Here is a 15,013-nt window from a genome sequence, read left to right on the forward strand (position 1 = left end):
AATTAGTTTAAACCTGGGGCATTTCAAGATGTTATGATGATCATCTCACTAAGACATCAAGTGTGTAAATGGGTACGAAGTTGCCTTAGATATCCGTTACAACTGTATGTTTCAAGACTGTATAAAGGCTAGAAAAGCGATATGATCTGACCGTTCTTCTGTAATAACGAATTAGATCGAGACTAGAGCGAAACAGATAATTTCTATTGTATCCTTTATGAAGTAGGAAAGAATGAGACTGTTGTATCAAAGCCAGTGGCGGCTTAACACGATTGGAGGACCTAAGCTGACACACGAATCAGAAAGGCCCACTCTGACGTGTTAAGCGAGAAGTTGTATGAGTAATTCTAAACTAAAGAAGGATGGAGAAGCAAATTTACTTATGAGCCGCTGATCAAAGCTCTTGAAATTCAACGGCTTGCGAACTCAACGGAGTCGCGAGCAATCGATTTAAGGTTTCGATTATCTCCCCCAGAAAAATATTAACCTACAGAAGTTACAAAGTTTGGCGAGAAAAAATACATTACTTTTAAATACCTTCAATTCCACGCATATTCAAATTCAATTGAGTCTTATTGATCATGATGACGATCCGATACTTCTTCTTCTTTGGCACAACAACCGTTATCGGTGTCAAGGACTCTGCCTGTACCACTAGTGGAGCTTGGTTTTCAGTGACTTATTGATTACCCATAAGGATATAGTCAGTCCTACGTATTGGGCACGGTACATTTGGAGTTTGAACCAATGACGGACATGTTGTTAAGTCGTACGAGTTGACGACTGTATCACAAGACCGGCCTAACGATGAAACGATTCAATGTATTTTAGACCCAAGAGACTAAAGCTTTTGCAATGTAGTGTGTAGTGAAAATGATGCATCTAATGCTCAAGTGGATCCAATTTCGAACAGATTATTATTCGAAGTACAACATTATCAGTTTTAAACAGGAATTTTAAAAACGAAGTACACTCAAAGATTTAGTAATATTTAACCTGTACCTGATCAACCAATTCATTGAAATCTCGAACCTGTCCCCTTATTTCGTAATTCATTTTCAAAACTCAAATCCCACTGTGCATTCTGCGGGAACTTGCCTTCCCGATGACTTTCGCTCGCTTTGCCGATCACTCGCCATCGTTCGGGACTCCACACCACCCTTTCACCCTCAAACGTACCCCTATAATAACCCCCCTCATCCTCATCGAAATCCCTCCGCGCAGCATCACGGTGGTCGCCACCCGAAGCTGACCACGGCCACTCACGCTCACTCACCGCGCTCTCAGTCGTCAGTCGTCGAGCGAAACTTGATCCGTGCACGCCGAAACGTTTCTACGCGCGCCGAACGTTACGCCTGCTATCTGCGCATCACCATCACCACCACCACCACCGACCCGGCCGGTGTGCGTTACCAGCGAAGCTTTTCCTGCGCAGACCAACCAGTGCGATCACTTCATTCTGCCCGGTTCCGTCAACGCGAACGGATTGCACGATTGCAGTGCAGAGCGCGATTTTCCATTCAATTTTTCCGCCCGTGAGCGACAGCAAAGGAGAGTGTGCAAAGAAAGGTGTCTGAATAGTTTTTTTTGAGGGCTTTTTTTATAAATTGCTGTTTAATTAAAGTGAGAAAACAAAGTGTTGGGCCAAGTGGTTTGCAAACGGGTTTGAAGTGCAAGTGTTTTCCACCGCTTGCTTCGATAGGCGAGCTGATAGTTTTGCGTGTGCTTCCCGTGCTTAGTGACAGTAACGTACGAGCAGAGCAGCGTGGCAGCTACTGGGAGCAGTTACCCAACTTCGGCACGACACGATGTTTGGCAATCGATTTTCGTAAGTACCCGTTTAATAACCGTCCAAATCCAGGAACAGCTTGCACGGAAAGAGGCCGGCAAATGGGGGGCCCACTGTCTACTGTGGGAAGCGCCACTGGAAGAAGAAGGCAGCTTCCGAGGTGCGTGCCTGCTCGACCCGAACGCGTTCTGCTTCGCGGTGGTCGAAAATTCCGAGGAAATTTGGTTCCCTCCGTCCGTCCGGCCGGAGATGATGGTGATGCTGCGCAAAAAAGCAAGTAATGCTAAAGCCATCCCATCCTTCTACCATCCGTCCGGCGTGGCGCTCCACACGCTCCACGTACACATGCACACACAAAAGCAGATGATTCATTGGTCCACGAGTCCCAGGGAACCCAGGTTCTTATGCTTTCGGCTGTGCTGCAGTGCAGCGAATCTTCTCCAGTGTGCAATGGCGCCCTCGGCCAACACCAAACACACACACGAAAAAGAAAAACACAAAACTCGAAAAGCAGGCTTTTGCGCAAACCGGTGGTAGTGGACGGCGCGCCGCACCGGAACAGGCCACTGGCAGAAGAAGAATTGGCGATTGCACATTTCCAGAATTTAATATTCCAAAACGCAACGCCCCGGAGTGCACCGGCCCCACATGCATGGCGCTGCACCAACGAAATGCAACAAACGAAATCCATAAATTTTGCGGTCCCAACGGTCAGTCGGCGGAACGAATCGGTCCGGTGCCGCGGGGGCATTAGATCTTTCCTCGCCGCCCATTCGCTTACCCCCTTTTTCCCAGGGCAGTTTTGGGATGCTTGCATCTCGAGCCTTGGGGACGCATGCATCGGTTCTTCCCTTCGGGTGGGTTATTCCGAGAAAAGCAAAAAACAGAAAAAAAACAGATTGCAAAGAAAGGAAGGGAAAAAACACATCACCCCACACACACACACACATGCACGCAAACACATGCAAGAATAGACGGTATATGCAGAATGGTATGCGCAAAGGCACCCTCTCGTTGCGTATTTGCCATTTTCTTTTGCATTCCTAAGGGGACAGAGGGATGGAGGAGCGACCGGGAGGAAGGGAGGCACCATACCCAACGGTACCGTTTAGAAGTGTGCGGTGGACGGCGGCTTAATGGTTATGACCGGTGCAGCTACGGACGGGTATCAGGTTTTGTCCAAGCCAAGGGAGGACAGGTTGACAAGTTAAAACCCGGTTCCTCCAACGAGAGGAAACTAATAAGTGCGAGGGGAAGCTGGGGGGGGGGGGATGAGCAACTGGTGGGTAAGGCATGCCTGGGCAGAAGAATGTGAAGATGAGCCAACCCCGTGGGGTCGACAAGTGAATTTTGAGCTGCGCTGCCCGTGAGTCACATGAGCCAAGAACTTCCCATCGGCTGGCTTGCCCGGGCTTTCTTGCCCCGCGGGGTGCGTGCGTTTGATGGCGTTTTGATAATGGTTTTGCTTGCGCTGCTCGTCAATTAGATAAGCGAGCGGGCTGGCCCGGCCCCCGCACCGACTGTGCCCCCGGAAGTGTGCGGAAATAGCAGCACTAAAGTTGTGGTAAAGAATAAAAACGGCACCGCGGGCGGGCGGCTCCAGGGAGGGAAAGCGGTCGGGTTTGAAGGTTGCAGGTTCACACGCCGCGTGCGCCAAACGCGCGAGGGTCATTGTGAAGATGCGCCCATGTGATGGCGTTGATGGCGTGCTCTAACGAAAGATGCGGAAGCACATCTTAGCCCGCTCGCGGACGGGTGAGAACTGGCGGTTAGAATAATGCGCCCGTTTCGTTTGTTTGTGCCGTGGAGGACGCATTCCGTGGTGTTGGTGTGTTCGCCGCATCGCCCAGCGCCCACCTTGCCCCGGAGTCCGGAGCTGTTGATGGGTGTTTGGATAGAGACTCGTATATTTTGGGCGTTGTGCTGTCTGCAGTGTTGAGAGGAGTTTTAAACATTTATAAGTCTTTCTCCTGCATTGCACAAGACGCAACCCGTCACCGGGCGAATGTTACTCGTTTCTATTATTCATTTCTATTACAACAAACTCACATACACAACCGCCCTGTTTTATAATGTTTGCACAAGAGTGATTGTGTTGTACAGAGGAAAGCGAAATTTATAATTTTTTTGCTCCCCTCAAATAGTTTTTCATTTTAAACCCACAAAGTGTAACGAACAGTTTGCTTCATTTTTTCGCCCCCTCTCTCTTTCTCCAACTTTATCAATTATCTCCTCTGTTCGGACATTTTCAGCGAGTAGTGTGGCACGCATTTGTAATTCCAATTGTTTTACTAAACGTTTTATTTTGTAAATAGATACTTCCTTCCTTTCTTCTATTTTGTTTTTAAATTACGGTTACATTCACTGCTGGAGCCGTCGCTCCTTCCCTGTTTGTTTATTTAGAATGAAACAAAAACGACAAAAAAGAGCAGAAAATTGACGATCTGTTTGCTACGATCGCAATCATTTCCTTTCTCATCAGTCAGCCTACATTCTGCTGCCTTCGTTTTAAATCCCCCTCGTTTGCTAGTTCCCGCGCATTAGTTGCTATGATTAATCCGTCTCGTCACTTCATTTGGTGGCCTTTAAACACTCACCACCACCACCACCACCACCCTTTTAACGAGCTAACCTCATGCACAGCTAACGGGATGGATGGTGCGGGACACAATCGGAAGTTCCGATCGAGGGCTGGGCGATGAAGCGACCAGCGTCACGATCGCTGTCCACCGGTTTCGGGACGCTAGAATTAAATAGAAAATCGTTTTCGGAGAGTTTTAGAAACACGAAAACAACCCCCTCGGACCGTGCTGAAGATGAGGCTGATGTTGCTGCTGCTGCTGCTGCTGATGATGATGATGGGGTATCTCCCGCTTCGATGGCTCCCGATCCCGATAAGCGAACCCCATTCCGGCCGCTTGCTTCCCATCGCAGCGGGGAGGTGCTTTTCTCTTCCCAAGGGGAAAACGGGAGCAAAAACTCGACCGGCTCTTCTATCCCTCCCGGGGGCAAAGAAGGGGTACTGCCCGATTTGCCAATTATTTTCCGCGTCTAACCGGGCTCGTTCAAAACTCGTGATTTTTCAAACCCTCATCGAGGGAGGCAGGGAACTGCATGCCAAAGCGTCCCCAATTTGTGCACATTTGCACACGCACCGCTGCGACCCCTGAGGAAATGGGCCGCAATTGCAATTTAAGCCACGGGATCACGATCAGCCACGATCAGTGAATGAAAAAAAAAAACACAACACAACGTAAAACCAACCAAACCCGCCCCATTTGGAGGAACAAATTGGAGTAAAACAAACTGTGCAAAGCTGTTTGCTCTCTGTGTGTATGTGTGTCCCGCCGTATCAGACAGTGCAAATTAGACGCCTGGTTGTTGGTTTATTTTTTTCTTTCTTTCTTGTTGCTTTTGCGTAGTCGCGGGGCGCTGAATTTGGGCGCTGTGAATTGTGCTGTGCTTTCACAGGGCCTCACACCCCGCGGGAGCTGGTAGTGAGATAGGAGCAAAACAACAAAAATCGAGAATCATTATTTTTGACACCGAAAATTTCACCCGCAAAAGCATTAATCATTGGCACACTCAGGGTGGGTCAGGAGCTGGGTGCTTTTTTTTTGTTTTCGTTTTCAAGGAAGGTACGATCCACCGTGGGGCAACGTGAAAGAACGCGCACAGCATGATCGCAACATAGTTTTTTTTTGTGTGTGTGTGTTTTCGTTTTAATGTTGCCGTTGTTGTGGTGGTGGGGAGGGGTTCCTCGGTTTCTTCACCTGCATAAAGGATCGGCCAATTTCGCCATCCGTGTGTTTGTGGCCCGCAAGGCGGTGGACGCGTGATGCGCGATGGAACAAATTGAAAAACCAGAACGTTGGGCTGTGTGATGAATATTTATCGTCCGAATCAGGCAGCTGGCTGACAACGAAAACGGGATTGGGAAATTAATTGCATTCCAGTAGATTCTTTTGCACGATAAACAAAACAGACCCTATCAGGATCAGACTTCGGGCGTATGATTTGTGCCTTATTATTTAAATCATTTAGCTACAAAAAATTGCATAATTTCACACAAATATTCAGTGTGAAAATTCTTTAAAAAAGGGAGAAAATGATCAATTCTTTGCTTTCCAAATGGATGCTCATTATGTTATGGGCGATCTTATCGTACAATAAGCAGCAAAATGTCGTAAAATGCAACCTGCAATAACGCTGTAAGATCGATCAAATGTCCTATTTAACAAGCAATTCCGGATGTACCGATTTACGATGTGACTATTAGTGCTAATGATGCTCGAATGATGTCCAATTTGAGGTTTAATGGCGCTCATTAGCTATTTTCCTAAGCATAGTTATTCACACGGCTCTGTCATGTCCAGCCACCGCTTGGTTTAGTGTATACGATTATACAAAATATGATCGTAAAATTTAAAGAACGAGCACACAAATTTACGTCAAGTTTATATCAATATTTCATATGATGGAAGTCATGAAGGAAGAAGCATTTCATAAAAATAGAAGAATCATCTTCAGGGTCGACAATATTATCCGCTCCGTTCCTGTTCTGCTCGGTCGTTGAAGTCTTTCGCGCGCTCAAACCGCACCACACTGATCAGCGACCTCATTAGAAAGCTCGCGAAGGTAATTGCGCGTTTATGGAGCCGCATGTAGGCGTCAGATTGTAGATGGGTGCAGGCCCCAGCCCAACCACCCCAAAAAGGGAGCCAGCCCGGTAAAGAACCAGCTGGTGACGATGACGATCAGCAAAAAGTCCCATTAACGCACCTGCTGTGACGCGGCTCGCTTATATGCTCATCCTAATTTCATCGCCTAATTGCAACTAGCTTCCTCATCCAGCCCTTTCCTGCCTGCCATCCTGCTCCCTGTGCCAACCGTAATAGCTTTACCACTCCATCCTTCTACCCCCTGAATGGATCTATTTTGCGGGTTAAAATCGTGAATCTTTCGTTTGGGTTTTTTTGTATTATTTTCTTCTGCTTTTACGTTATTTTGCCATTATCTCCCGTTTTACTGACGAAGAAGTAAGTGGTTGCGCAAAACGGGAAGGTTCTGCCTGGCTTTTTTTTGCTTGCCGGCTTGCGAGATTTTACACGAGATATCATGCATACATACCCACACACACACACATACACTTGAGAACGTCGCTAACGGTTTAGATTTGGGGGTGCGTTTTCGTAACGGCAGGCGGCGACATACAGGTGTGCCGGTGCCGTGGTAAAAGATAAGAACGAAAGATCCCGAGCCGGCCGGCGAAGGAGAACGAACCGGGACACGACGGCTTCCCCGCCGTGACGGACGATTTTATCCACACCACCCGGTGGGGGTATTCGGGTGGGGAGGGGACCCATTTTTTACGATCACCAAGATTCATTAAAAGCATACTTATTGGGGGGCTACGGCAAGCGCTTCAACATCTCCCATCAAAACCCCATTGACCCGTTTTCCCGACGATCGCTTTATTTGTTCGCCATCGTGGTCGTTTTTATTTTTTCATTTAATTTATTGGTTCGGAAGAGTAAAATGAGTCATTAAAGTGTGTGATGGGCTCGGGTAGGATGCACGGCCAAGTGCATCTTCGGAGTGATGGAATATTTTTACGATCATGCCGATCGTTCGATCGTTAAGTGAAAATCGAAGGAAGAACCGACGAATTGATGTTCCGTCCCGTTTCGGCGGGACGTTGTTTGATTTAATGGCCGTCTTGAGATGAGTGGCCGGGGCGTGCCTCAGTGTGTTTGCTCTCTATTACGCACGGAGCCATACGAGAAAGAATTTCGGTAGCACTCGCTGCCCCATCTGCCCTTTCGTAGTTATCGAAAATCTGTCATAAAACCGACAACCACCGCCACTGGGAAACTGCGACCCCCTTTCATATTGCGTCTGACCGCATTCTCAGACAGGAATGCAGCAGTTGGTTAATTGTTAACTTAATAATAATAAAACAACTCACTCTCGCCGCTGACGCTAATGAGAAAGTCACTAAAGCTTCGGGATCGATTGACCAATCGAAATAAGTGGAGGGTTTGGGCCGCTTGTTACCCATTTAGCGCTGGAAAGCTATTGTTCGCCGTTTTCCCATTATTTATTTGTCTTCTAACCGGTGGAAATCTGTGCCGATTGAGGGATGGGATTGGTTTGATTGATTTTTCCTCCTCCAATTTCTATTACCTTCCGCTCGCGTGTGTGTGTCTGTTTGTTTTTTTATTTCGTTTGCTTCCACCGGCAAAATAGCGAATAAAATGCGTACGAAAATCATCGCGGCACGGCTAAACATAAGCCACAGTAAAAGTGGAGTGATGATTTTTTCTTCTTTCTCCAGTATCGAGCCGCTTTGCTGATGTTTGCATTGTTTTGCAAAACCGCAAAAAAGTGAGTGGAAAGAAATGATTTATTTAACGGAAAAGATTTCCACTTTCTGGTCAAGCTTGAAAAGTCCAATTCCGGAAAAAAACCTTCCTCCCTTGCTTCCTATCGGCTTAGCTTTCTCTATCGATCGCGTTCTCCTCCGCCGCAAAGGAAATTAGAGCCCCGAAAAGAAAAAAAATCCAAACTAGCTTCTCGCAGCTTCCTCCGCTCCAACGCCCCGAAAAGGGTACGAGGAGTAGACCCCCGAGCGTCCACCTAATTGGCCTAATGAATGAGCTTAGATTAGCTTAGCATTGGTTTGGGGAGAAAAGTAGTGGCCGAAACGGCAAACAACCGAAAGCCACACCGATGTGTCCCAGTGTCGATGTACTTTTTTTGCCTTTCTTAGTTTTTTTTGTTGGTGTCCCCAATTAATGTGAACGCGACACCAGAACGGGCCGTCGGAGTTGATATTGGAAGAACTGTGGTGAAATTTCTATCGTCTCCACAGCTCACCCTCGTCCCTCGCTCAAGGGTCGATCGTGGTGGTGTCGAATTAGGTTGGGCAGCTAGATAGAAATGTTAGTTTTCGGGGCCGTGAGACAATTATTCAAACAATGTTGACAGATGTAAATTTCGCCCGGGCGCTCCCCGGCCGCAACGGTTGGGTGGGGCGAATATTAGCCAACGGGCCACCGGGTGGTGTGTTTGAAGTAGTCTTTCATGCATAATTAATTGGCGAATGAGATTGCCGATTTTTCTTGCAGTATTAAAGGTCGTGTTTACATCGGTTCGGCGATTAATCTGTTGATTTTAGTGAACCGATGTGTGCAGGTGTGCGGCACAAACGGTTTCGGTTGATCTTTAGCAAGCTTTATCGTAATCTAGTTCCATTTTTCCAATAAGCATATCTTGATTAAGTTGATTGAATTCAGTTTGGACAAATCATTTTTGCTAAAGACGCCATACAGCTATAAATTGTTTCTTATTTTCACTCCTGGCGAGGCTTGAGTATTTGAATTATATTTTCTTCCGCTTTTTTACATCCAATCTTATAGTTTATATAAAATCTTCTCTTATTAAAAAGAATGGTTTAATGATTGCATGATCCTGCTTAAATGTAATAGTAGTAATATTTCACCATCTTCCAGCGATTATCTTCCAGCTGAGGTCGTTCAACTTTAGCGGACTGGTGGATCCGTAACTAATGGTTTTGCAAAAGCATGCAATTAGAAGCCATTTGTGGCTATCCTAATCCAAATCTTTTCAGCTAGTTGCCTGAATAGACTGTAAACTGGATATGATCTTGTGCGCATGCCCTAATGCCTACTAAACAACATTCATTCTATTTCGTGAACAAAATCATACTATCTACTCTGATTTAAAGCGATCTTCGAAGCTTGAATTGCAAAACTCCTCAAGCAGTGCCCGTTGAGCGTTATCGTTACAAATTAATTCAAACGCATTACTCATAGAGTTTTTTTTGTTGGTGGCTATTCCAATGTTAGTCGACAAATTCCGATCATTCTGAATAACTGAAACAATCTTAGCACCGAAACGGTAAAATTCCATCATCCGTACTTCCATTGCGCAAATGGGAAGAACTTTTGATTTGCGCCAAACGCGAACAAAAAACCTTATCCCCGCTCAACATATTACTCATCAGCCGAAGCAGAACAACTTAACAATGATACATTTTTATCGCATGACATCATCGTTCTAATTGCACCATAAAACGCACCAAAATAAAGCTTCAGGACACGGCACGGCAATTGCGCCGCACAAATTCCAGCCCTGTCAGCGTAGCTGTGTCGTCGTTCAAATTGATTCCTCACCAAACCTCGGCGAACCGAAAATTGGGTTCGGTGACGATGACGGGTCAGGTTTACTTGCGGAGCTTTCGTGAGGCAATTATCAAGCAAACTTCGCTTCACCCACTGGTCACCATTTACAGCATGATTTCATGCTTCCCGTGGGTTGTTCTAACTGTAGTAGCATCGGCCTGACCGGGCATGCCACTCGAACCACCCAAGCAGCGCTTGCAAGAATGATGAACAGGTTTACCGGGCCGGGAGACACGGGCCATGGCTTGCCAGACAAGTACCGGACCAGCAGCAAAGGTCAATAGAACGGAGGCACTTCCGAGCGTTCTATTATTCCGACCAGACCGCAACCACAAGAAATGAAGACGACCCCAAAACAACAAAAGCACCACACACCCGGCCACACAATGCGGAAAGCGCAATAAATAAAAAAGCATCATCAACAACAAAAAAATCATTCCAAAATAGAAGCAAACGATGACTGAAGCTGTTTTCTAGCTTACAGTGGGTAGAAAAGCGTACAGAGGAAAACAGCAATTCCCCCCGGCAGCCCTTTCCCTTCGGGCGGCTGGCGCGAAAGCACGTCGCACGCGTCCAAACAATACACCCAGTTCGCCGCCCAACGGCCCAACACTTGAAGAATTTGCCCCGCTCCAAGAACGCCAACTCGTTACGGGGTGATTTCGCGCAATCCGACCGTATCGCGATAATTGCCAGAAAAGCGCGAAAATCCATCCGCACGGCGTTGTGTGCAGGGTACGTTTGGGTGGACGATAAAAACAAAATGGTCCAGCGCCGCGCTTCGGTTGAGTTCGCTGACAGGTTGGGGCGGTGATGATGTGTTCTAGTAGCGCAATACTAAGGGGAGGAGAAGGGGGAGGATAGAGGACGGTAGAGAATGACCATTGTGAAGTTTGCCGCTAGAACAACGCTGCTCTAGTCGGAACAGCTTGATTTTTTATATGACCCTTTGGCTTTGGTTTTCTGGAACAGATCGATCCGATCGATCCGAACAGCATTGCAGTAGATCCGCAATAGAAATGGGTCCACAGACGGCGTGCACGGGGGATTATTTTTTGCTTCTAACTTTTCCCACTCCCAGTTCGGTATCGAACAGATATGGATACGCGATGTACACCGCGCCCTAGCCGGTACCATACCTGGACAGTATGTGGACAGTGATCGCGATTCCCACCCCGAATCGAATCGGGAACCAAAACTGGGACCTCTTCCGCACTAGGGTATCTTCCCACAGACACACACACACACACACATACTCATGGGCGGTGTTATGACCGCAAATGGTCAACCCCGTTCGGAATGCACACATCCATCTCGGGACGTCCTCGATTTACTGTTTTCCTCCTCTCACATTCCCATCTCGACCGTGTACCGTAGGAAATAGGAGGGAGGCCTAAAATCCTCCCCGATCCGATCGACTATCGACGCACGATCACGAACGCGATGCTTCGACTTTCCTTTGCACAATCCGATGCTCGAGGTGCTAATGTCCTGTGCGACAGCAGCTTATCAATAATACATAACAGCTACGGATTATACGCTACACGGTCAGTTGCGTATTATAGAGAGCGAGAGAGAGAGAGACACACACACACAAGCGCGTGCGCGATCTTGCCGTAGAACGCAGTACGGTTCTGTTGGCGCAGGTTCTTGCACCGTAAGCGGCAATCCATTCCGGCTGATTTAATGACGATCTGGGCACGGCAAGAAGACAGCAAAAACAGCAAAGACGCACACGCTACAAAGAAGAGCGCAAACAGCGAACCCCTTATCGTCGGGCAGCGGGCAAATGATACTAACGGTACCGGCCCGGCCGGTGTGTGTGTGTGTATGGGGGGGAAACCAGCGACCGTGTCAGTGTGCATCGCACGAGGCCCCAGCCCAGCGTCTCCAGTCTATCCGGCGGTCGGTGGACATCGTCTTGCGTTCGTCATCGTCTCGCATGACGCCATGCTTCACGACATATTGCCGGTGTTCCGTGCGAGTGGCGTAAAATGGCAAATTTCCCGTCCTCCGGGGCGAATGGCACGCACTGATGAGATGCTTCTTTCGCCCTCCCGGCCGGGGCCTCTCCCCTTCGCTAGCCCGTTTTGCCGTGCACAGAATTAACCACACCTGCCCGCTGCAGGCGGACCTTATTTTCCCCTGCCTGCCTACCTACGAGCCGCACTATTTAGTACCATTTAAGGCCTAAAGACACTCAAGTATTCATTTCCCATCCGTTTCAGTCCCCTTCCGCGCCCGGACGCGGGGACTGTGGGGTCGTTCGACAGCCGACAAAATTTATTCATACGCGAATAACTATTTATTTTCCAACTCATTTTCTTTTTTCCCATTTTCGTGCCCGCCCGGCAGGCTGTTGCTGCTCGGCGCTACCCTCGTGCTTGGGTGCGCACTGGCGGAGAAGGCACCGGCCACCGTCGCTAAAACCATATCGACCGACCACGACACGAACGCGAGCCCCGGAGCGTCCCTGGTGACCGGAAAAGCTGTCCGGCTCGGCAAGGCCAGCAAAAAGTCCACCCCGATCACGTACATCAAGACGCTCGCGATGGACAGCAGTGCAGCGCAGTCGAACGAGCTGGACGCAGGAGCGCACCATCACGGGCCGCACAAGAACGCTAATCGGTTCGCGCCGAAATCGCTGGACGTTTCCGCCAAGAAGGATCTGAGCAATGCGGAGCTGTTCGGGTGAGTAAAGTGGGTGATCGAATCGGCTTAGGGTAGGGGAGATCTATTAATAGAACTCGTATCGTTGGCGAACAAGACAAGCAGGCATGGAGTGAAACGCCGATGGCCGATCGCGATCGCTGCGAGATCTGTTCAATTCGAGCTGATTTTGGAGATCATCATAAACCTATCATTATGACGCCTTTGCACGCGTTTGATGGGAAGATCCGGTGTTTAATGCAAATTTGGGAAGGTGATAGATCTACAGGGGTGTGCAAAACAGTGGCAGCTGTTAGATGGTTTAACATTGAAAGCCTTGATAATCATCATACGCAAGACTCTTATGATAATAATCAGGCAGCTTTTTTTATTGAAATTAACTGAGTAGGAGACAATTTAGCCTACAATTCCAGAAGGAAGTGTTCCTTCTCAAATGATCCAAGCGTAAATGTGCAATAACTAAGAAAGGAGGCCACCCAAAATTAGTAAAGGGCGTAAAAATCAACAAAAATTATGGACATCAATCAATCATAGTTTTACTAGGAGAACAAGCATTTCGCACGTGTAGGTAGCACAGATCTTGTACAACGCATTTGCAACAATGCCATAATCAGTCAACTCATGTTATAAACTTGCACTTCCTTCAATGGAATTATGGGTCATCTCTAACAATACCAACAGTGAACGAAGAAACTGCCACTGGAATTATTTTGCACACTGTTGTACGCAAAGAAAGATCCACAGATATACCTGTTTACGTGGTGGCACACACAGACAAAAACATATTTGTTTCACTATTGGAAACTGCTCAAAACACTCTGACCGAATCGCGTTTGGTGTTGGCCTTTTTTTTTTGGAGCTCATCTTTCATGCGCAAAAACCTACCCTGTAGCAAATTATCGATCAACGCCACACGGCCAGAGAGCAAAGAGCGAGAGATAAACACAAGCAAAACCCCAAAATCACATCTCCACATTCATGCACACTCATGCTTATTGTATAGCTATGGCTTCAAGACGTCGTTTCGGTAGCGAAATAGCGAAACAATCTTCGCTTCTGCAGCACACCCGCCATCAGCATCGTAGAGCTATGGCTCGTCTGCGTCTCGGACGAGTCTTCAAATATTGATTTTTCGATTGATCGAGAATCCTCATTCCTCGAGTTCCCCGACACCGGAATGTGCGTCATTTCTTCCTGACGCTGGCTCGTGGGCGAATGACAGCAATTGTGAATAGGTTTCTCCAATTTAGAAATTGCGCGTTGCTAACGCTGGTTCGACATTTCGTTGCATGTACTGATTTTGCAGCAAGCTCGGCCTGGGGAAGGTACGTCCCGCGACCAACCACCACAAGAAGCGGCTTGCGGAGGAATCCCGCCACTACGGCCGTCCGGACGATTCGCACATGTATGTCATCAAGCTGCCCCCGAATCCGTACTACTACACGAACAACGCCCCGCTGAACAGCATTTCGGACGTCGGCAAGCAGGTAAGATTGGGGAGCCGGCTGCTACTCCCCCCCCACACTGTGTCCTCATTTGCTAACCCTGCGGTCTGCGGTCTCTGTGTGTGTGTGTGTTTTTGTAGGTCCCGGTTGGATTCAAATCGAACGGCAAACCGGCACGCATCTACCACTGGAACATTCCGGTGCTGAAGAAGATGCTCGGCGCGAAGCAGAGCCGCCATCCGAACTCGCGCCGCCACGATGACATCGACGAGCTGATCGACATTAAGGAAATTCCGACCTGGAGCAAACCGTGGGAGGCGGCACCGCGCGAAAAGTCGCTGCTGAAGATGGGCTCGCACGAGCGCGACGGGTCCGATGGGTCGGGGCGGCTGGGCAAGCGCAAGTTCCCGACGTACTACGCGCCGGCCAAGAGGCAAACCGGCGGCGGCAAGTCGAAAAAGCACGCCAGTGGCAAGTACAGCACGGGCAGCAATGGCAAGCCCCAGAGTTTCTACATTCTGGGCGACAAGGGCAGCAAAACGAAGATCGTGAGCCACGAGAAGGCGACAGCGGGGGTGTAGTATGGGGCCGTGGGCAAGCGATTTAAACTTAGCAGTAGATATTAAGCTTCATACTAACTAAGCATGAGGAAGAGCACGAAGGGAAGAGAAGAAACAGTAGGGTAGATTGGAGAGAACCTCAACCAAACACCAAGCTGCTGTGGCGGATGGCTAATGCTTTCAATTGCTTCCAAAGGACTGTCAAATTTCTTCAACATTTATGTATGAAATTGCAAAGATAGATTTGTTTTTAAACCACATTCAAAGGAAGACACCTGTATCTTACACAATACTCCAACACTATCGCAAGCAATCAAAATGAAAAAAGATATAAAAAACTAG

General features: G+C 48.0%; 1 protein-coding gene across 1 annotated transcript; it reads left to right on the forward strand.

Moving 5' to 3' along the window:
* Positions 1-1,306: 1,306 nt before the first annotated feature.
* LOC121588003 lies at positions 1,307-14,984 on the forward strand. Its single transcript, XM_041905454.1, has 4 exons — positions 1,307-1,828; positions 12,352-12,687; positions 13,973-14,153; positions 14,252-14,984. The coding sequence occupies exons 1-4, from the start codon at positions 1,809-1,811 to the stop codon at positions 14,690-14,692; spliced, it is 978 nt and encodes a 325-aa protein (XP_041761388.1). The 5' UTR covers positions 1,307-1,808; the 3' UTR covers positions 14,693-14,984.
* The last annotated feature ends 29 nt before the right edge of the window (positions 14,985-15,013 follow it).

Source organism: Anopheles merus, chromosome 2R, assembly GCF_017562075.2.
Source record: "Anopheles merus strain MAF chromosome 2R, AmerM5.1, whole genome shotgun sequence".
NCBI lineage: Eukaryota > Metazoa > Arthropoda > Insecta > Diptera > Culicidae > Anopheles > Anopheles merus.

Bases quoted from the DNA above. Each gene is read 5' to 3' on its own strand.
- LOC121588003 (XM_041905454.1), top strand. From the start codon at position 1,809: ATGTTTGGCAATCGATTTTC. The intron at 1,829-12,351 runs GTAAGTACCCGT...CCCGCCCGGCAG, and splicing joins ATGTTTGGCAATCGATTTTC to GCTGTTGCTGCTCGGCGCTA. The intron at 12,688-13,972 runs GTGAGTAAAGTG...CTGATTTTGCAG, and splicing joins AGCAATGCGGAGCTGTTCGG to CAAGCTCGGCCTGGGGAAGG.